The sequence below is a fragment of the Gobio gobio genome (genome assembly GCF_949357685.1).
Source record: "Gobio gobio genome assembly, chromosome: 16".
Classification (NCBI taxonomy): domain Eukaryota; kingdom Metazoa; phylum Chordata; class Actinopteri; order Cypriniformes; family Gobionidae; genus Gobio; species Gobio gobio.
Window position 1 is genome coordinate 42682460 of NC_137109.1, and position 22595 is coordinate 42705054.

The 22595-nt window shown below is 37.5% G+C and overlaps 2 protein-coding genes across 6 annotated transcripts in view; one reads left to right on the forward strand and one right to left on the reverse strand.

Annotated features, from left to right (window-relative positions):
- The window catches only part of pdlim7 (PDZ and LIM domain 7), a 54491-nt gene extending 48358 nt beyond the window's left edge, over positions 1-6133 (forward strand). For all 5 annotated transcript variants that reach the window (XM_079838876.1, XM_079838877.1, XM_079838880.1 and 2 more), the window contains 2 exons: positions 2359-2474; positions 4222-6133. In XM_079838876.1, coding sequence (XP_079695002.1) covers positions 2359-2474; positions 4222-4308 — 203 coding nt within the window. In that variant the 3' untranslated portion in view covers positions 4309-6133. The remainder of the gene's footprint in view (positions 1-2358; positions 2475-4221) is intronic.
- Positions 6134-9596: 3463 nt separating this feature from the next.
- Positions 9597-22595, reverse strand: part of unc5a (unc-5 netrin receptor A) — a 242190-nt gene continuing 229191 nt past the window's right edge. The window contains exons 14-16 of the mRNA XM_079838885.1: positions 21212-21376; positions 18853-19031; positions 9597-12723 (exon numbers count right to left, since the gene is read on the reverse strand). Coding sequence (XP_079695011.1) covers positions 12558-12723; positions 18853-19031; positions 21212-21376 — 510 coding nt within the window. The 3' untranslated portion in view covers positions 9597-12557. The remainder of the gene's footprint in view (positions 12724-18852; positions 19032-21211; positions 21377-22595) is intronic.

A 22595-nucleotide genomic window follows, 5' to 3' on the forward strand; every position in this document is an offset into this window, starting at 1 on the left:
TTGCAAAGCAACACTTGTTGTAAACGGTCTGAAGAGCGGATTTTATTTTCCACAGGGTCAAGACATTTAGGCAATGTTTGATTATTCACTGCCAGAGAAAACGAAACTAAAATCACCGGCGTGTGTGAAATGCGCTATTCAAATAAACCAAACTTGACGCGCCTTACCAAGTTTAATAACAAGAACAAACTGTGTTAAATAAAATTTGAAGTAAAAAGGTATTCGTCTTACAGTATTTTTTATACTTTCCCACAGTAAAGGATGTGAATAGTTTTAATAGACTTAATTATAAGCAAACGAAAGGAAGAAACGTTTATAATCCCCTGCGAACATGGCTGCGCCGTGAGTGAAGATTTGGGAAAAGAAACGAGATGTCGATGTCCATTGGGATAAAATGGACTAGGCCTATTGTTCAAATTCACGGAAAATCGAGTGACCAGATCGCAAAACAGAATGAAAAAGTGCTATCTGACCATTATTTCCTTTCTAGACTAAACAAAGCTTTGTGCTTCACTCCTGTGGTAATATTCACGTGAAACAGCTTCACATACAAAACACTGGGTTAGTAAAATAACGAAGTAATTTTTTTTAAAAGTAGAAAATAGTATTTATGTAAAGAGATATATTAAAATAAAAAGAGCTCAACTCTTAAGTGGAAGGAACCTATTTTTCCCCCCTCACGTGCAGCGGATGAATCATTATTTGGGTTAGTAAAAATAACGAAATGATGGTTTTAAGAGAATAGTATTTATGTAAAGATATATAGTATATTACCTACCTATTTACCTAATTCCGGTTCTTCAAAGCTTACGGATTCAGTGTATTTTTGTTTTGTCATCTTAATTTGGTAATTATTTAAGTGAAAAATATTTAGTGTAGGCCTATATATTTAGGCTAATTAATTTTATTTATATTTTATCTGATCTATAGATCTATAGACTGTTTGAACGGTAAAATAAAATACATTTTGGCTGCTGTCTGTAGATTCCTTCATGCACAACTCGTATTCTCTCGGATGTTTCATATGCAAATGTTTTAACAGCGGCTGTTGTTTAGGGTCCTTGTCATCACGAGACAAATCGGCATTGCAAATTGAATGCGTAGCTCAACTTGAATCGCCTTCTTTTGACTTAAAGTATACTGCCACGTTTTCTGTTCATGAGTTCCATTTTCACTTTCAACAGCGGCGTCACACCAGCGGGGCGCGCATAGTGGAAGCCTAGGGTTCGGATTCGGTGGAAATAAATTCTGAGGTTCGGCAGAAACCGAACCCAGTCAAAAAGCCCAATATTCGGCCGAATCCGAACCCGAACCCTGGATTCGGTGCATCCCTACTGAAAACTATTAGGAGGAGCAGGAAACATTTGGATTCAAACCGGTTCTGCCAACATGAGCACCACAGCTTAGTCAGCTCTAGCCGTTTTTAATATACCTTTCTTGCGTCTGCTGTCACACAGTTGTCATGCAGTAAGTGGCGGAAAATGGACCTTCAAGTAGGTTTGCCACCTGCCATTAAAAGGAAACGAAGTGCAAATGTGCATGTCATGTTAGAGTTTGTGTGCTAACCACTAGGCCATGGCTCAGACAGCTGCCCTTTAATTTTCGACCTTGTGACACTTTTATTTATTGGAACCATGAGAAGTAGCATAAGTAACAGGTGGGAGAAAGGGCTCGGGATCAGATTCAAACCTACATTCCCACGTGAGAACCACGGTTTAAATAGTTTTGAATTCAGTAGTAAAATTTTTCCATATGTTAAACTGTGCTTGTTCATTCGTTTTGTTTCCTGAGTGGTGGAAAGCTGCTAAATTCAGCCACCTTTCAAGTTTAATTTATATTTATGTTGTGCACTTAATCACATTGTCACATTTGTTGGGCCCCTAATCTTACATAAACAGACATTAAGCTATCTGAAGGGAGTGCATGTCTTTATTATGTAAATAGGCTTGCATTGCAGTTCTGGTGCTTTACAGCTTTGAAGAGTTTCGGTCTTGTGTCAGCAGCAAGTGGGCAGCTGTTTCTGTTAGAAATAAAGAGCTAGTGTTGATAAAATAGCTGCAGTCTCAGCACCTTACAAGTATTGCGCTCTAAACCACTTACCTTGCGTACGAGATGTAAAGCCTGCAACTTTTAAGTTTTCTGTAATGGGTAAAACTGGGGCAATCCATATAGGAATCTGGACCAGTGTCTGTTATCACGCACTGAGCATGTGAGGCCTGAGAAAATGTAATCCCTTTTCTTTTCCCCTTCGATAAGACAGTTCTTTCGTTTCTTGCCTTGTTTTCTCTGTTTCTGACCAAGCATTTCCTCCTCGCTGTCTTAATAGGCCCTTTTTGGTTGGTTTGTTTTTCTCTGCAGACTATGAAAAGATGTTTGGTACCAAATGCCATGGCTGTGACTTCAAGATTGATGCAGGGGACCGTTTCCTTGAGGCGCTGGGCTACAGCTGGCATGACACTTGCTTTGTCTGTGCTGTAAGTCATTTTGATGCATTGGGACCTGTCCCGAAACTCCATCTTAAACTTTCTGAACCACACAACACTATCAAGAAATAGCCACTGTGAACCCAGACATTTCTCTCTCAGATTCATACAGTGGCTGTGTTTGCATGACGTTTTCTTACTCGTGTTCCAGATAAACGAAGACAAATAAATCTCTTGCTATTGCAATAATACATACTATTGTAAAGTAAAATTTTAAAAATCAGGTATTTAATAATCACAATAATAATATATTGTATTATAACACCGTGAATAGAAACGGAAAATGAACCCAGTGCTGTGCTTTACTCTAAAACATGCAGCATGTCAGACAATATATTTTTTTACACTAATTGTGATTTGACGATCGCACTACGCCATATCACATTTTCTTAACCAGGGCTTGACATTAACACCTGCCAACCCGCCAAATGTGGGTGGATTCCAACAGCTGAGTTGACACACAAACCCGCCTCCCGTCACTTGCTCATTTCATTTGCTCCGGATGAATATTGCTGTTGTTACAGGGGTTGAATTTCGGTGTGGGATTGTGTGTATTGCGCACAATTTTACTCATTCGCACCCAAAGTGCGCTTGAACAAAGCCAACTTGAGTTAATTTTTGCTGCCCTTATTGCGCTTAAACAGTCAAGTACACGCAAAATAATGTCAAAATATCAGTCTTGGCGAGTATTCATGTGCACACTGTCAGTTATGTTTTATGTGAACGTGAACAGGGTTGAGAAAGAAAACCCACGTGTAACGGTATAATGGATCTGTGTGTCACATCTTAAAGTGACAGCGGCCTCAATGTCAAAATTGTGGCCAGTAACATTGGAAAACCTCTAGCCACAGTGACTGGTGAGCAAAAAAGTTAATGTCAAGCCCTACTCATAACTATGTATTGTCAAAATTACTAGGAAACTGGCTAGTAACACCGTTTCAAACGGCGCTTTGAACCCTGGCTAACATGCTCTGGGTGTCCCGCAGAGGCAGTCCATGCTTATTTAAAGCCATTTTGTAATTTCAATCATCATACAGTAACCAGTCACTTCGATTTACACAATTCTCATGGGTCATACTTTTCAGCTTGGAAAAATCCCATCCCTGGTTAAGGTTTATAAATAAAGATTAGCTTAGATTGTCCCCAAAAATGTGGTTCTCTGGTAGCAATTACGTTCATTTTGATGTTGAAAGTGTTCGCATGACAGATTAATACTGTTCAAAAGTTTGGGTTGGTAAGATTTGTAAGAAGTCTTAATATTACTAATATAGTAATATTATGAAATAGTATTACAATTTAAAAGAACCATTTTCTATTTGAATATATTTTCAAATGTAATTTATTTCTGTGATTGCAAAGCTGAATTTTCAGCATCATTACTCCAGGCTTGTCACATGATCCTTCAGAAATCATTCTAATATGCTGATTTGATGCTCACGAATCATTTCTTATTTTATCATTGTTAAAAACAGTTGTAGAAAGTTTAAAAGAACATGACAATTATTGTTACAAAAGATTTTCTTTCTTCAAATAAATGTCTTTTTTGATCAATTTAAAGCATCCTTGCTGAATCTTACTGACCCCGTACTGACTTACTGCTCCCAAATGCTCTCTAAATTCAAACATTTCTCCCCCTAATATTATTGGCTTCTAGCAAGTAGCAAATCATGAATCACAGCTATAGAATAGCCCTGTTGAAGAGTTTGATTTCCACTGTTGTTTTTTTAAATCTCCTCAGGTCTGTCAAATCAATCTAGAGGGGAAGACGTTCTTTTCAAAGCAGGACAAGCCACTGTGTAAAAGCCACGCTTTCACTCCGCTGTGAGGCTCTGCTGTTCTTCAAGGAGGGGCCGGAACGGAGACTGGGAGGTCTGTAGCAATGCCAAACAAGACCAAGTACTTTACTTGAAGCCTGTAACATATGGCTGACTGACAGAGTGATGGATATAGTAGCTCCGCTGGCTTTCACCGGCTGTTATAGCCCGCTTCGATCAGCATTTACTAAGTATGTGTCATCCAGCAAAGCACGGATCTGAATTTTCGATAGCTTGCAACAGTAAGCCGACAGACTGGCCTCAAGTTTTGCTGTGTTACGATGCCAGTCATTCAACTGGAAAAACGGCTTGTGAACGGTTATAACCACCAATACCAGATGTCAGAATGGATAAGGCATTTGGATGAAGTATCTTAGCTGTCCCTCTTCCACCTCCAAAAGCAAACCTGCAGTATTCATGGTGCTTCGTAAATCCAAAGATATTGTACGTTTTTACTTATACAGCTCACTTAACTTTCACATTTTAGATAGAATTGGTTTGTTTCAGTATTCATCAATTTGGCATCTGAATGAATCTCTTAAGAACTGGTCATATTTCACCCCGTTTTATATTGCATAAAGAAAATGAAGCCATTTGTAAGAATATAAAAAAATTACTGACTTTATTTCCATGACAGTTGAGCACATTTTCTCTACTTGTGTCTTTTTCTAATTACTGTAATGCAATAAATAAATAAATAAAAAATTTAAAGTATTTATACATCATCATAGTATTTGTACTGCCTTTAATGCTCATTTTAATAGTGTTTTAAAAAAAGAAAGAAAATCATCATTGAAAAGAAAGGGAATGATATGATCAGGAAAATGTTATCACAGTGTGGGAAAAAAAAAAAAAACGGGAAAGTAGTTTTCTTTTGATTTTGGTGTAAAACGTGACCATTTCATCCATCTCATCTGCACTCGGATGTGTATTTATCAGCCAAATTTCTGTCACAAATAAGGACAAAGCATTTCCCGTGCCATGAGTGAGGCATTCTAGTCATACCCTGATCCATTTTGTAGGCTAAAGCATTGAGCATGTGATCCACTCAGACAGGATCTTAAAGTGGTCCCTCAATCCTCTAGATGCTGTGCAGCCTACTTTTTTGCTCTGCCTGATTTGCTGTGCCAGGGTACTTAAGGTAATGGCAAACCACAGAGGAATAAAACGCCCCTGGCAGCTACGCTGAAATACATTAGCAATGATTGCATGCGTTCCATTCTGACCCAACCAATGGTCTCTACATGACTTCAATACTAAACATGCCACATTCATCTGTTCTAATCAGACAGGGAGTTCTAATTAAGGAAAGGCTCGTGATGCCATAAAATCGGTTTGCACTGGCCCAAATGGATCCTGCTATCTTGTATGGTAACTGAGTCCCTTGTTCGTATTTGCTCGCGGTGTTATTTAGAGCTTTGGCCAGTGGTTTCCTGATTCTAGATATCACCAATATGTGCATAATCTTATGGCATTTGGGCAGTACCTCATCCTCCAAACATAATGGCTCTTCTTCAGAGACTACATACCAGATGCTGCCCGGAACTTCATTCCCTTATCGCAATCTCCTAATTGGAAGAAATGCAACACTCCAATATCCTGCTCTTAGAAAGCTATGTATATTTGAGCCAACAGCTCAATTATTGTACTTTTGTTTTGTATTGGCTGTTATGCATCAACTATCAAGTGCCTTTTTTTTTATAGCTTTGCAGTCTTTAACTATTGTGTGTGTCAAACTGCTGTATTCATGTGCAGAGGTTTCTGTGTCAGATGATGCAAATCATTTATAAATACATTGTTCTAGAGACACTTAGTCAATAAATCACCTGCAGTCATGTTGCTGTGTGCTGACTCATGAATGGCGGTTGGGTTTTCCAAATGCGAAGGCTACGGATTGAATCCTTTTGAAAACTTTGTTAAAGGAACACAGCGACTTTTTTGGGACTTTAGCTTATTCACCGTATCCATCAGAGTTAGATTAGTCCATACATACCATTCTCATCTCTGTGCGTGCCATAACTCTGTCTGACGCACCCCCCGCTAGCCTAGCTTAGCACAAAGACTGGAGGTAAACGGCTCCAGCTAGCCTACTGCTCAACAAGTGAGAAAATAATGCCAACATTTTCCTTTTTCGTGTTGTGATGTGTATAGTTACAAATGTGTAATAATAATCGTAATAATCAAGGAACTTTGAGCCGTACCATGGGTGCAGCAGCGCAATATTACGCAGCGCCTGAAAATAGGCTAACTTCCGTCAACATAACCAATGTGACAACCAGTGATGCGAGTTAGGGCTGCTCGATTATGGAAAAAATCATAATCACGATTATTTTGGTCAATATTGAAATCACGATTATGTAACACGATTATTTCACATGACTTTGGGAATGTGTTGCATTTATTAAAAAGACACCTTTCAACAATTCAATTGAAATTCTAACATTTGTTGTACTTTTTGAACTATTAAAATAAATAATATAACATTCAAATCAAAGTATAAAAGTATTCAAGTAAAAATGATAACCACAAATAAATAAGATCAACAATATGGTTCGTAGCATGTTTCTGTTTTTCAGGTACGTCTAACAGTTTTCAGGTACAGAAATGTATCAAATGTAAAATAACATTGCATATTTGAGTGCATAAATTAAAGATTAATCCTATTAAACTTACAAAAGCTATTCAATCAAGAGCAGTGAGTGATGTCCTTGTCTTTTGTTGTTTGACATTAAACAGACAGCAGTAAAGGCTACTGCCCCTTTAAGACCCAATGCTCGGATATGCGTCGTCTTTCTCGACTGTATAAAGTTTACTTAAGGCATATACAGACTATGTCTGCTAGGATACTCATCAAGATGGATGTTGACATACGTTTTGTGTGAGTTTGTCCGTTCAAGAGCAAGACTTGAAAGATAACTCAATATTTGCGCGCTGTGAGACGTGTGCGCGCTTTCGGATGAGTGCACAGAGACAGATTTTCTCACAGCGCACGCGACTTCTCATTCGCGTCTTCTGGCACTAAACCACGGGTGATGACGGCGAAAATGATTGGTCATATTCGAAAATATGGCAGCACTCGCATGCATTGAACAAAGTTTACAAAGAGAGAATTATTTGAAAAATATAAAGGAAAAAAAAGGACTTTTACACGGCACCCCTGCTCTCTTCAGTTTTTGTTTCTTTATTAGATTGTCATAGGTCACTCTGTGTTTAATTTTCAAGTGGTTAAACAAATGTGTGGTGTTCCCTTGCGTTGCAGCCACTACCATGTATCAAATCTTGCACGTAGCATGTTTCTGCTCGTCGTCTGATTCCTCGAAGCCAAACTGTTCCCAGACAACGGAGTTGGTTTTGCCTTTTTTGCTCACCAAACGCTGCTGTAACTGCCCTCCTTCTGCCATCTTTACTCGCACAGAGTTTTTTCATTCCAGCGGTCTCGTGTGCATAACGAGACTCACAAACTGAGAGAGTTTGTGGGTCTCGTGTGCATAACACGAGACTCACAAACTGAGAGAGTTTGTGGCTTCGGGAGGGGGGGATGTGCGCGTTTCATTCAGAACGCAAGACAAAATAAGAGTGTTCTTGCAAAACTGAACATGGCAAAATAAAAGTTTTTTCTCGATTGTACTATTTTGGTGATCGTTGGAAGCCAAAATCGAAATTCAATTAATTGCACAGCCCTAATGCCAGTAATGCGTTACTTAGTAATGCATTACTCTAATCTGACAACTTTTTTCCAGTAACGAGTAATCTAACGCGTTACTATTTCCAAACCAGTAATCAGATTAAATTAATTTATCCAAGTAACTGCGAGTTACTATTTTTGTCAATTTCCTTAGTAAAAAATATATATTTTTGCTTTCTTCTTGCGTCTCGGGGAGAGTATTTAGTGAAGTCAAGAAAGACTGTCTTTAAAAAATATTTCTGAAAAAAAAACATGTTTTAATAAAAAAATGTAATAATGTCAGCTTAATATGTAAAGATACATTTTTGAACATAACTGTTAAAATGCACTTCCAATAAAGTGAGTGTTAAGGCCTGTTCACACCGGGACGGTGTTTTCACGCGCGTTTATCGCCTCGTGACTAAACAAAGGGCGCCATTGTGAGTGTGCACACCGACGCGCAAAACGCCAGGCATAAAAGCACATTTTTTAAAAACCGCCTCGGGTTAGTTTTTTTTTTTTGACGCGGTGCGTTTAAAACTGACCGACCAATGAGATTGCCGCTTTTGTTCACGTGCCTGGAGCTGCTGAAGTGACCGCAAAACAGGACTTGGTGGCGCTCAAGCACAAAACTGTCTTGCCGAGCACACATTGATACGACGAAGAAGTAGTAAGTAGACAAAGAAGAAGATGAGCTGTTAATGCTGCTTGCCAGTTAGCAAAAAGTGTGTGTGAATGGTTTTGGCCATAGACATAATATATCTATCGTTTTGGCAAGCACGTAAATACTGTCTCTCTTCTTCTTCTTCTGTGTGACAAGCGAGTGTCAGAAGCGTAAAGTGCCGCAGCACTACCTTGTGCACCGTGAGCGCTATCTACTGAATGTGCACGTTCACTCGGCGCATCGCCAGTGGAAATCGCTTGGGTGTGAAAAACGCTGGCGATAAGCGCGTGCAATATTCGTCCCGGTGTGTACAGGCCTTTAGCAAAAATGGTTGTCATTTTTATGTTGAGGTGGCAGGGGTGTTGTCGGCAACTGCTGAATGTAAAACGAATAAAGTAACTTGTAATCTAACTTGGTAACTTTTAAAATCAAGTAATCTGTAAAGTAACTAAGTTAATTTTTAAAGGAGTAATCAGTAATCAGATTACGTTTTCAAAGTAACTGGCAACACTGGTGACTGACAACCTGCTTGCACAGAGAGTGTGCTGGGGACTATTGGCAGGCACTGCCCCCATGGTACGGCAGCAAAGTTCCTTGATTACTACACAGGAATGAGAGTATAGTTCCTAGCCATATCGGTCTAGAAAATCTTAACTTTTCATCTTCAGTCGATCTTAGTTCACGATGCAACTATACACATCACAGCATGTAAATAGGAAAATGTTGGCATTATTTTGTCACTTATTGAGCAATAGGCTAGCTGGAGCCATTTACCTCCAGTCTTTGTGCTAAGCTAGGCTAGCGGTGGGTGCGTCAGACAGAGTTATGGCACGCACAGAGATGAGAATGATATGGACTTGTCTAACTCTGGGGGATACGGTGAATAAGCTAAAGTCCCAAAAAGTCGCGTGTTCCTTTAAACTGTGTCATATTGTAGAGGGTGCTCGCACAAATCACTCAACTCCTCTTTTAACAATATATAATTTATTTACATCCATTTTAGGTTCAATTACTATACATACCTTTTCTGAAATTTCATAGAGAGATATATACATAAGGCCAAGTAAATACTTGAAAGCACTTAGAAACGAATTTCCAAAATTCTACCCACAAATCCATATCATTGTCCAAAAAGTACAGAAAACCTTCTGCAGAAGAGGGCTTCCTATTACCACAAAATCATCGACGACAATTTACATCGACAAGAAAAATGAAAAGTAACTTTACCGGAAAAAAAAAGAATAATAATAGAAAATAATTGTACAATTGCATAAGCGCTGTGGCATGTAATAAATACAGCATTCTGACTTGCAGAAAGGCAAGGAACATTGAATTAAGAAGTCGAATTGAAGAACATTCACAGGTACACAATTCTACGGTTTTCAGTTCAAAAAGAAACTCAGTGGAAAGAAATAGCACACTCGCACATTCATTTACACAGAAAAAGCTATGAATGAGGCTGACAAAATGTACAGTCATGAAAAGAGATCGGTGGATCTTTTAGTGAACATCATGGCATCTGCTTTATTCAGAGTTAGAAGCTGACTTTGCTTTGCGAGCTCAAAACGACAGACTGTTGGAATGATTTTTATGTCAGTGAGAAGTAACAACCTTGATGAGAAATGCGTTGCGCCCTCAATAAAGAACGTTGAGAAATGCGCAACTTATCCGTTTCAACTGAACTGTTTGTAAACCTGAGTGTTAGGAATCTGATCATATTTGCACCAAATCTTTGCCTAAATACTCTGACAGAAATATAATGTACTGGTGCATCTGTTTTCTCATGACGTTAAGTTGCGATTTCGTAGGAATCCAAGCATTGACTAACCAACAGCCTCAGGACGAAACAAAACGACGGTGTACAAACTTATGGCAAAAACAGTCTAAACCTCAAACACTGCAGAAAGAATGAACTCAGTGCTATATAACCAATGAACAGTAGGCAAACACTTCACAGGTTATACTTCGACAAATGTTACGTCAGTTGTCTTGTCTTTTTTGGCTTGTTATTAAAATATCATCATTTACAATTACTTTACAAAGTGCTGTATTAAACATTTAAATTGTTTTACCAATGAAAGGCTCCAAATGAAAAGTTAGCACAAGTCATGAGATCTTGAAAGAAAAATAGATGCATGTTGGATTTAGGAAAAAAATCACAATCGGCATAGATATGAAAGAAATGCTCCAGATGGCTCATACACTTTGGTTGCGCAGAGATGCGTCATATGAAAAGTATTTATCTACAAGACAATGTCTTTCATAGATAAAAAAAAAAAACAAAGAAGAAGAAAGAGAAATAGCTGACTGGTTAATTGATTCATGAAAACCACCAAGGGAAACCTTAAGGTAACATACGGTACAAAAAACATGGGGAGGAAAAAAACAAACATTGTGTGCACAATATGGCATTTAACTTGAGTTCTCTGTTAGCTGAGTGAAACAGGCCTGTGTATTTCCACTTGCTGCGGAGAGAATGTGCCGGGCTCCTCCGATCATCTCTTCAGACGTGGCCGTCATTACTGCTCAAGAAGAAAGTGGCCAATTTGTGATCCACAGTTTCTCACAAAACCTCCTTCGTTTGGAATGAAATACTCTCACATTCAAAAACGGAGAAAAAAAAAAATCTGACAATCTTCAAACTGTGTAATGCACATTCATGGCGCCAAACGCGGGGCTGAGACGTGTTGCCATTCTACAGGCCGTGACAGTTATGCAGAAAGAAACCACTCGTGTGATGGAGGAGTTTAGAAAGTTTTCTTGGATGGCGCATTCACTTTTTAGGGGTTGATAAAAATATTCTTTCTCCTACGAATAAGAATTTGCCCTGGAGCCAAAATGGCTTTCAGAGAAACATAGACTCATTAAATATGAAGGAGAATAGCAATGAAACATTTGGTAGTATTGCATTTTCTGTTTATAAAAGAAGAAAACCTTTCCAACAGGGAGCTTTTGTTCTTCCTCCTTTATAAACGAAGAATATAAATTCAAAAGATTCCATCATTCTAGACTTGAAGGGGGTTTCATTGACATGAAAAAAGCGGATCTCAAAAGTCTGCCGAAAACAACAACAAACGTGTTTTTCGGAACCGTTACGAACGTTTGAGGTCCCTGATCACCCATCCCAGATGTCTTTTCATCAGCAGCTAAACGTCCACAGAATCCTGTGCTTATTTACTGATTATCCACCCGGATCAGAACGTGTATCGTTGCGTTGAGGTGAATTTTGGACTTTATGGCTTCATGAAGTCGAACAGACATGTTAAGTGCACAGGGGCAGAGGAACAAGTGATGGCTCTCACCAAAAACGTTTCACTTCGTTAATGTTTTTGACCTGAAATTTAGCAAACGCTCAAAATTTTTAAATGCTTCGTGAGGTAAGAAACGAGTCGGCCAAAGGAAATCGTCATCGATATGCGTGCTTGCATATTGCTAAATGGTACACATTTACAAAATGCACGTCACAAATCTGAATTCGTTCGCAAAATATTCACCTTACCTACATTTTCCACTTGATATCTTTCAAAACGATTCGTTTTAGTTTCCAGTCTGATATTAATATATCAATGTGCCTAACACAAATGCGGTTAGATTAGAAAGTACATATTGGTCAGTGATTGAGGGCAGGACCAGAATCATAGAATCTGGGAGTTTCTATACACCATTATTTTCAAAACAAATGGATTTTTGTTCTGAGTAAGGGGCATTTGTCTCAGTCACAGTACATCTAAGCCAGGTTCCTCCTGAGCCTGGTCTTGTTTTTGTTTTTTTCCTCTTTCTTTTATTCCCTATTCACTGGGGAAGTGGCCTCATATAGGTGGGTAAACCCTGTTCTTTGATTTGTTTCTCATCTCTGGAGGGGTGGGCAGAGGGTCGCGTCCTTTCCCCACCCCATCACTCAGAGACGGCCGCTCTGCTCCAGTTTTAATGTGTCAGCACTCCCCGTCTGACACCAGGAATATCATGGCCTCCTGCTTGCCAATCTCAGCCATCACAGCGGCGAGCTGATTGAGATTTCCGCTGTGGAAGTGCTGGGTCTCCCATAAGTCCAGAATCAATGATGTGGGGCTCACTTTGGACGCGAAGAAACTCATGTGCCTAGGGAGGGAAAACGGAGGAAAGGAAATGGTCAGAATCCAGAATCGTGCAGTGTGGATAGACGAGCGAGTCTTGTGTTGTATAAGTGCGCATGTTATTATTTTTATATACTTTGTTAAGATGCTTATAATGCAAAACTATCAAAATAATCATTAATGATGTACAGGGACATTGGCATTACATTTATGCATTTGGCAGGCACTTTTATCCAAAATGAGTCTTATGTCTTGCATTTAATTTTCCTTTATACATTTTAATCGAAAGGTTGAAGTTAATATAGGATTTGTTGCAAAATTTGTTTGAGCCCATTCAATAATTGGGGAAAAGGGTAAAACTTCACAATAACGTTCCATTTGTGTCCCTGGACCACAAAACCAGTCATAAGCAGTGTTGGGGGTAACGCATTATAAGTAACTTGAGTTACGTAATAATATTACTTTTTCCAAGTAACTAGTAAAGTAACGCATTACTTTCCAAATTTACAACAAAATATCTGAGTTACTTTTTCAAAAAAGTAATGCAAGTTACTTTTTCACATTAATTTGACTGACAGCTCTCCTGCCCCCATGTTGAGAAAAATAAGTGCAGAGGCGTTGTGTGTGAACTAGAGGTAAGACCTTAAGCCCGAGCCCGAGTCAGAGCCCGACCCGGCCCGAAATTAGGGTCGGGTCGGGACTAAAATGTCAATCATTACGTTCGGGTCGGGTCGGGTCGGGCCGGGCTTCTTTCGCGCTGACTTTTTTAATAAATATATTTTTATAAAAATGTATACTAAACTAAGGAATACTTGTTATAAATAAATAATTTGGATAAAACAGAGAATGCGATGGTAATTGCTATATAACTACTACTAAACAGGAAGAGCAGAGCCAGAGCACGCTTTGTGCACGAGACGTGTCGTGAATGTAATCTTCCCTCCGCATGTCCCTCCGCATCTATTCTATTTTGACCAGGTATCCCCGATATGGAGCAGCAAGAAGTCAAGGATAAACTTAAGACAGGGGAATTGAAAAGGCAAACACGCACCGCCGGTAAGAGTGAAGTGTGGAAAAGCTTCAAATTGATAGTGGAAAATGATACAGAAACTTGTGTTGGCTTCGGTGAATGTAGTCAGTGTGGCGCTTTGCTTTCATATTTTGAAAGCTTTCAGTTTGTAAAGTTTATTTGTTTGTTCATGTTTGACATTTTTTGTATTATACATTCACTAAGCTTTTGCTTTTTATTCAAACATGATAGTTTTTCTTGTTTTCTTTCTTGTTTGAGTTATTTGTAATTATTAGTAGGCTTATTTTTACGCATTTACGCACTTTGTTTGGTTCTTTATTTTTTTAATAATGGTCTTAACACATTAATTTTGTTCTTATTTATTCAAATTAGTAATGTTGTATTTTATCTAGCTTGCCTATTTATATATTATGTTAAATTACTCTTTACAGCAGGTCTGTTCTTACGTTAGCAACCTATAGTGTGATTTTTTTATTCTAAAAGCGTGTTCCTGAAAATGTTCCTATTTATTTTGTTTCAATGCTTCTTAAAGCAGGTTGTTTTTTGTGTGTTCCAATGCAAATCATTAAAATAAAGAATGTTATTCTTTATTAATTTATCTAGTTTATGTATGTAGATTTATTGTATTTCTGTGTTCTTGCTCTTAGAACATTTCGTTAGCTTTTCCATTTTCAGACCAAATTAAAGCTTTTATTTTAAATTTCGTTTAAACAAAACTATAGAAATAACAATTTCATATATCTTTTCCCATTTATTAGATTTGCATTATTCTATTTAAAGCCTAGTGGGTTGCAGTATTTCTCCGTGTAATTAAGCGAGTGCGTGTTCCAGCGTTATTTCGTTGTGCAAATGCATTTATCATGATCATAAAAATATGTAGATTATTTTAACCTTAAGAAATCTTGCATTTTTTTCTGCCAAAAATACTATGGGATAAATTGACATTTCGGGTTTGCTTCGGGCTCGGGCCTGCAAATCAAGTTAATTGGTCGGACTCGGGCTGGGTCGGGCTTTAATGCCCGCGGGCCCGGGTGGGGTCGGGCTGGATTTTTTAGGCCCGATCTTACCTCTAGTGTGAACATGATGGTTATTGTAGTTCTAGACTTATTTATCTCACTTGCACAATAAAGATTCTGTAGTCCTCAAAATGAATAAAATCACTCAAATGCAAAATCAGAGTACTATGCAAACCTCCAATAATTAAATGTTAAATAAAACAACTATTTTTATGCATAATTTACCTTTATATTTAATTTACCAATGTCTTGCTGCTGATCTCTGATGATGAAAATTACTAGATTTTTTGTTTTTATTGGTAAAACTTTTTTCTCCTGCATCCTATTCTACCATTATCCAGAATGGCAGCAGAGCTGCGCCCTCTACTGTTCATGCGTGAATTTGCATTTTTACCTCAGCCTTGGGCTTATTATTTCAATTTTGGTATGAAGAGGTCGTTACCGTTGCACAAAAATATAACTTTTTTGTTATAAAAACAAAAACAAAACAAAAACAAGCCCAGCCCAGGTGAGAAAAAGTAACGCAAAAGTAACATAACGCATTACTTTTCTTAAAAAGTAACTAAGTAACTCAATTAGTTACTTTTTAAGGGAGTAAGGGAGAACCGGGGCGAAAGTAACACGGGACGAAAGTAACAACATGATTTTCTCCGAGCCCTGAATACATTTGCATTTCAAGCTATGACAGCACGTTCAGCACACAACCCATGACGGATCTGCTAAATATCATGTGATTCCACCATCGTTTTCCACGGTTAGGTCCGAAATGCAGTTTTCAAGTACGGCAAGTAAATTAATGAAGCGGTACTTTTTTTTCTAATTACAAGTTGTGTTTCTTGTTTTATGTGTCACAGTAATGATCAATCTATGGGTTATTTAGTGCTGTTACACACCCTGAAGGTTTGTCTTTTCAGAGTTTTTCAGTATAAAAGTAAATCGTGTTTAAATGTCAGGACTTCCTGTCGGGACGAAAGTAACACTTGTTACTTTTGTCCCGCTATTATATATATAATGCATATTATGCTAATTTAATTTAATTTAATTTTGATATTGTTCATACTGTTGAAGAAAAAACGTCATCTACGTCAAACGTCAAATATCAAATAGATTGACATTGCAAATAAAAAAATAATCTAAACAATTCAAGTTTGTACTGTCATATTACATTTGAAACATTTGATGAACTTTAACATATAAAATGAAAATGTAATTTAATATTTTTTTTGCAAAGATAAAGGACAAAATATGTTTGCAGTTACATATTAACAAGGTCATAGTCAGGTATGTTTAATAAAAACAAGAGTAGCACCAACTAATCTAGCTTGTATTGTTGTGTTACTTTCGTCCCACCTGATGGGGTCAAAAGTAACAATGTGCAGCTTATGTTCAAAGTGAAATTATACTGTAGTCGTTCTACATTTGTACAAAATACCACCTGCTATTGATAGACCACACTTGTGAGTTATTGGCCACAGCAAAAATATATCTCGGTCTAAAACATCTTTTAAAATTACGATTTTCTGAAAAATGGTACTTTCGTCCCTGCTCTCCCCTAACGCAATATTGAAATGCATTACTTTTCAAAGTAACTTTCCCCAACACTGGTCATAAGGGTGTTGAGATGTATACATTAGTGGAAAGCTTATTTATTCAGCTTTCAGATGATGTATGGTTTGTTAGGATAGGAGAAACAATACAGAAGATTGAGATATGGATTTGGCCGAGATACAACTATTTGAAAATCTGGAATCTGAGGGTGCAAAAAAACCTAAATATAGTGAGAAAATCGCCTTTAAAGTTGTCCAAATGAAGTACTTAGCAATTACTAATAATAAATTTTTTATATATTTACAGTAGGAAATTTACAAAACATCTTCATGGAACATGATCTTTACTTAATATCCTAATGAGTTTTGGCATAAAAGAAAAATGTATCATTTTGACCCATACAATGCTATTGCCACAAATATACCCATGTGACTTATGACTGGTTTTGTGGTCAAGGGTTATATTTGTTAATGTTAGTTAACATGAACTAACAATAAAAAATACTTCTAAAGCATTCATTAATATTGGTTAGTGTTAATTTCAACATTTAATAATACAATATTCAATTCAGATGTATCTTCTAATAATATTATTATTTCATAAACTTCCGGCATGATTAACAGTTGTATTTTATCAACTCATTTAAAAAAAAAAAGATTGATAGATACTGTAACAAATGTGTTTTGCTCATTCTTATTTCATGTTAGCTAATTAATTACTGTAACTAGTGGAACCTTATTGTAAAGTGTTACCAAAAATAAATCTCATCGCAATGGACCTTAAGCAAACAAACAAATACATAAATATTACTTTACAATATTTAAATTGTAAAGTACAACTGTAAGCAAGATAGCATACTAAATTAAACACAAACATGAAAAACATTGGTTATAATAGGCTGTGTATTCTAAACTAAATATAATTCCAAATGAACATCTCCTAACCCTAAACCTACCCACCACAGAAAACTTTCTGCATTTTTGCATTCTCAAAAAACTTCACTTAGTATGATTTATGAGATGTTATACAGACCAAAATATAAAAAGAACAAAAGAATACAAAATAATACCTGAACCACACACACACACACACACATACACACACACACCTGGTTCACTATCTTTGTGGGGACTCTACATAGACGTAATGGTTTTTATACTGTACCAACAGTATATATTCTATCCCTGTATATAACTCTACCCCTAAACCTACCCATCACACACCGCGTTTTGCATTTTTACATCTTCAAATATCATTATGTATGATTTGTAAGCTTGTTTCCTCATGGGGACCTCATTTTTGGTCCCCACGGTGACACGAGTCCCCATGAGTCTGTGTGCATTCGGGTTGAAGTCCCCACCGGGATAGAAAAACATGAACACACACACACACAATTAATTCGGGTTTTGTTGTGAAATATGGCCTGGACATTTCTTTGTGAGATTCACTTGGTTAGCCTTCTGTTTTTCTCTTATAACCAGATATAATAGAAGCTAAATTAGAAATGCAATGAATTTGCTTCACAATGCATTGTTTATGCTTCATTGTATAAAGGATTGCAAGGGAGTCGTAAGTTATTATTCCCTGAAATAAAATAAAACATCAAGAAGCTTATCTTGCATTGAAAACCAATATATCACCTCACTGTCACTCCATTCAAAGCGAAAGTAGAAAATCTATGCACACTGGTCCGGGGAGACATATTAGCTGGACATGGAGGAATATAAAACAATATTTTTCTACTCTTCTCCATTCCGATATACTAAACCAATGAGCGAATGCTCGTTTCTTCAGAAAACATGCTTTGTTAACTCCTGAACTAAAGCAGCCCTGCATTTTCATTTGATGAATTATCTACCGTGGGTATCAGTCCTCTAAAAGGGTAAAACCCAGGTTGCATGTGACCTTTTCCATTGACCAGGCTGAACCTTTCAGATCAAAGCTGATCAATAAGAACAAAGCAACCCCTTTTTGCAGAGTATTAGATGTTGCGAGATGCATCTCCCGAAGGAAGCTGAAGTGGGTTGTTCGATCTAACGGCCTTTTTCTGGACCTCAAATGCCTGGGGCTTTAAGTGTTGTTTTCTGCAGGCGCTCTGTTCTCAGTGAGAAAAGGTTTACAGTCGGGGGGTTGTATTCACTAGTAGCGCTGCTTTCAAGTCCTACAACATTTTCTGATGACAGTGACAGTAAAAAACAAAACCATTACGAATGTTCCACCTGCAGGGATTCTATGCTTTTCCTTAACTAAGTAAATTAAAATGGATCGTTTTGGGCTAGTGTGCTAATTGAACACACACCACAATACTTCAAATTGTAATTAATTGGAGCAAGTAAACATTATTGGACAAATGAAGTCTGCCCATTATGTTCCATTACCTGGGGAAGTTCAATGGGACAGTAATTAAATCACTGCCTTGCAATTTCCTGTGGAAGTCTGTATTTAATATGCAAGTACAGAACCGCACGGAGACAATCTGCTCTAGATATCGCCACTCAGGATCCATTCCCCATCTTAGGGATGCTAACTTCTACTTATTGCTAATAGATCCTACATGTACCTGTCAAGCTTCAGTCTCTGGGCCAGTAGTCTCCAGTCTGCTCCGTTGGGACAGGGGGTGTCCAGACTGCTGCAGATCTTCTGTCGGATGAGGTAAGGGATCTGGAATGCGCTCGGACCAGCCAGGGCAGGGGTGCAGTTGTCCATCAACAGGAAATCAGAGTCCATTGGTCTGATGTCCTGGAGTCAAGAACATTTCAACCTCATGTGTTACTCATTCTAAGTGCGCAGGGATCTAAAGCTGAAGATCTATGGTCGTTTGCAGGAGAATCGTTTTGGAAAATAGTTCAATAAAATCAGACGGTTAAATAGAGGGTTTAAAAGGTGTTTGAGAAATGCTTTAAATATGCATGTGTAGACTACAGATTAAGGTCATGCTTTGTTTTGATGGTCCCCTTTAGACATTTAATTGACTAAAGGTTACAATGTACTTACATGTCAACTAACTCTCAGAGTATTAGTTGAGTATTAGTAGATGGTTAGGGTTAGTAGAATAAGTCGACATGTTGGTGCAACGTTACTAATAGTCAAACAGAATTTCTCAAATTTTCTTATCAAAATAAAGTGTTACCCAGTTCAATTCCATTTACATTATATTCCACATTCTAATTAGAATTCTAAAAGTACTGCAAGTGATTCATTAATATGCTGATCGAGGACTGTTGGGACACTCCAGACACAGGATGGGTCTGTCTGGGGACACAATGACACATCTGTACCATTTGCTTCACAGGACACGTGATATCCACTACATACTATTTATCTACTCGTGTGTTCTAACATGTAACTGTCATGTTTGGTCTCATCTAACAGCTCATAAACTCAACTGAAAGGTGGTGAGCTTAATAGAGATATTAAAGTATCCTAATGTACAATCTAGGTACTATTGCTTAAACATGCATTGAGGAGAATGTTAAAGGGATAGTTCACCCAAAAATGAAAATTTGCCCATGATTTACTCACCCTCAAGTCATCCTATATGACATTTCATCCTCTGCCATTTCTCTTTGAACCATTTCTCTGTTTTGCTCTATCCTCTGTGCTTCTGCTTTGTCAATACGTCATGCGTCAGGTCAGGGGTTCCTCTTTTGCCGTAAATCGATGCTTACGGCTATCTGTCGGAAGCTAGTTATTTTAGTTTATAAATATAAATATGGTATTTTTCTTACATAAATGCGCCACTTCGCTTCAGAAGGCCTTTATTAACCCCCCAGAGTCGTGTGGAGCAGTTATATGATGGATGGATGCACTTTTATGGACTCAAAACAGAATCAGCCATATATTTAAACATGTAACTTAATAAATAACTTTTCCTGCTTTAAAGGCTCTGAGAAACTTTCCTTTTTCACTAATAATGTCGAAATCTAAAGAGCTTGTAACTTTTAAATGTTAAATCCTGCATTTTCCAATCAGTTTTAATGAAGACTTTTTACCTTTAAAGAATTAAAAGAAAAACAACAACTTTAATGGAGTCAGATTAATTATATTGGATTACATTAATTATATGGGAGTCAGATCAACTGAATTATGCACATCAACTTGCTTTTTGTTCCGAATACTGGTTCAAAATAGCAGCGCAAGATTTGCATGGCCCACAGTTTGAATAAACAATCAAAATATGATGAAAATATTTTATTTATTTTAATATGAGGGAAGAAAAAACCACTAAACTTGGGTAAAGTATTTATCTGACAAAATTGTTTGGCCAAAATATAGGTAACACTTTAGTTTGGGGAACGCATATTCACTATTAATTATGACTTTTGCCTTAATAAACTCCTTACTGCTTATTTATAAGGTAGTTGTTGTAGTGTTTACGTTTAGGTATGGGGATATAGAATATGAACATGTAGAATAAGGCATTAATATGTGCTTTATAAGTACTAGGCAAAAATATTAGGCAAAAACTTATTTTACTACGCAAAAAATGCAAAGAAAAACAAGAAGCTCACAGGAAAAGCAAACACTGACTACAACATAGTTCATATTTTGTTGGTTCTCTTACTTTGGCATTTCTTTGTATGACAGTCTGGCCAATAATTATGTTCACACAATTTGGCATGTTTCATTACGTTACCACAAAAAAAATCACAACTGCACAATATGTTTACCAAATCTGTACTAATATTTACATAAAGGGTGAACATGTCCAATTTCCTATAGGTCAGACATCACTTTTTGCCAATACTGTAGCTTTTGGAGAATGGTTAAAAAGAATTGTTGGTGTGCGCATAATATAGCACCAATTTGTTTAAATTCTAAATTCTAAACTACATTCAAAATCACAATAAATCTCATAAAGCAGCTTTACGGCGAATAGTGTGGCCCTGTCTGTTTTGACTGGTAGATCACACTGTTACCTTTGAGATGTTGAAGTCCAGGGTGAAGCTCTGTCCCTCTCCTTCTACCTGCCACACACACAGCGTGCAGGTGAGATCACAGGTGCTCAGGCTCTGTCTCTCCAGTGTGAAAGTGCAGTGCAGAGTCCGCTGAGAGCCACTCCAGATGTGGTAGAAAGGGATCTCCTAAAGGGCCAAAGACATGTGGCACTGAATTTGATATTGTTCAACAACATATCAGTTCAGAAATCTACTCTCAGTATCGTCAAAAACAGATTTTTTTGAAATTTTGATTATTTAGCTCAAATTATGTTTCAAAGAAAGTGTAATTTTTGTTAACCCTCAGTGTATTTTTTAGAGTACTATACTATACACAATCATTTGGAGACGATGTAAAAAAAAATTTAAACATCTACATTTCAGTAGCGTAGGAGGATACATTTAGATTTTCGCAACACATGAAGTATGCAAAAGTTTCCTGTTTTTGGCAAACTTTGCATCTGACATAATTAAACTTGCAAGAACAATTCTGCCACTCTGTAGATAATACACAGCTTCCATTTCATTAAAAGTTCTGCACTTGCAAACAATAGATTCAGCTGAATATGACGGTCAGTAAGAGACACAGACAAAAGAAAAAGTCCAACACCTGATGATTTATGATGCAGTGGCTGCCGGTGCGAGTCTATGAAAGCTCTTCTAAATCTATTGTCGTCTGCCTTTTCAAACAGAGCAGGAACATTTTTTCTTTGTCTCTGACAATGTCCTTAAAGCTAATTGTTCACAACAGGGGATTTGGATTTAATTTATGAATGAGCACAATTCAGGAGATAGAACAGATATGCCTGCATATCCACAGTCAAATAAAATAAGAACATGTATTAAAACAATACATTGCCTGTCAAATAAAATGCGTTCATTGTGACAGTATGATTAACTAATTATTTCGCTTTATAACACGCTCGTCTCATTTTGTCTTATTAATTGCGCAGAGGGACACAAAAACAAAGATAAGCGCACACTATTTAAGACTACACATCAATCCTGTACCAATCAAACAGCAAATCAATAAAAGCCAGTGTTATCAGAGAATATGCAGTACCTCATTTTACTCTAATGGGGGAGCTGTAATACAGACTGAAAAGTCTGCAGGGAAACTAAGCCTGGGCAACACACTTATGTAAAAAATTGGGGACGTTCAGGTGAGAAAATGTTTCCTCTATGCACATTTATGCTGTAACACTGTTAGCTGGCATCTTCAAATCCTCTGAGGAGCTTTTTTACGCCAAGATTCCTCCAGAATCCAGAGACGCTCCTCCGAGGGCCAAGCATACATGGATCCAGGAGGGGAAACACGAGAAAAATCAGTTGCTGCAGCCTTGAGCATTTACATATTGGTCTATAT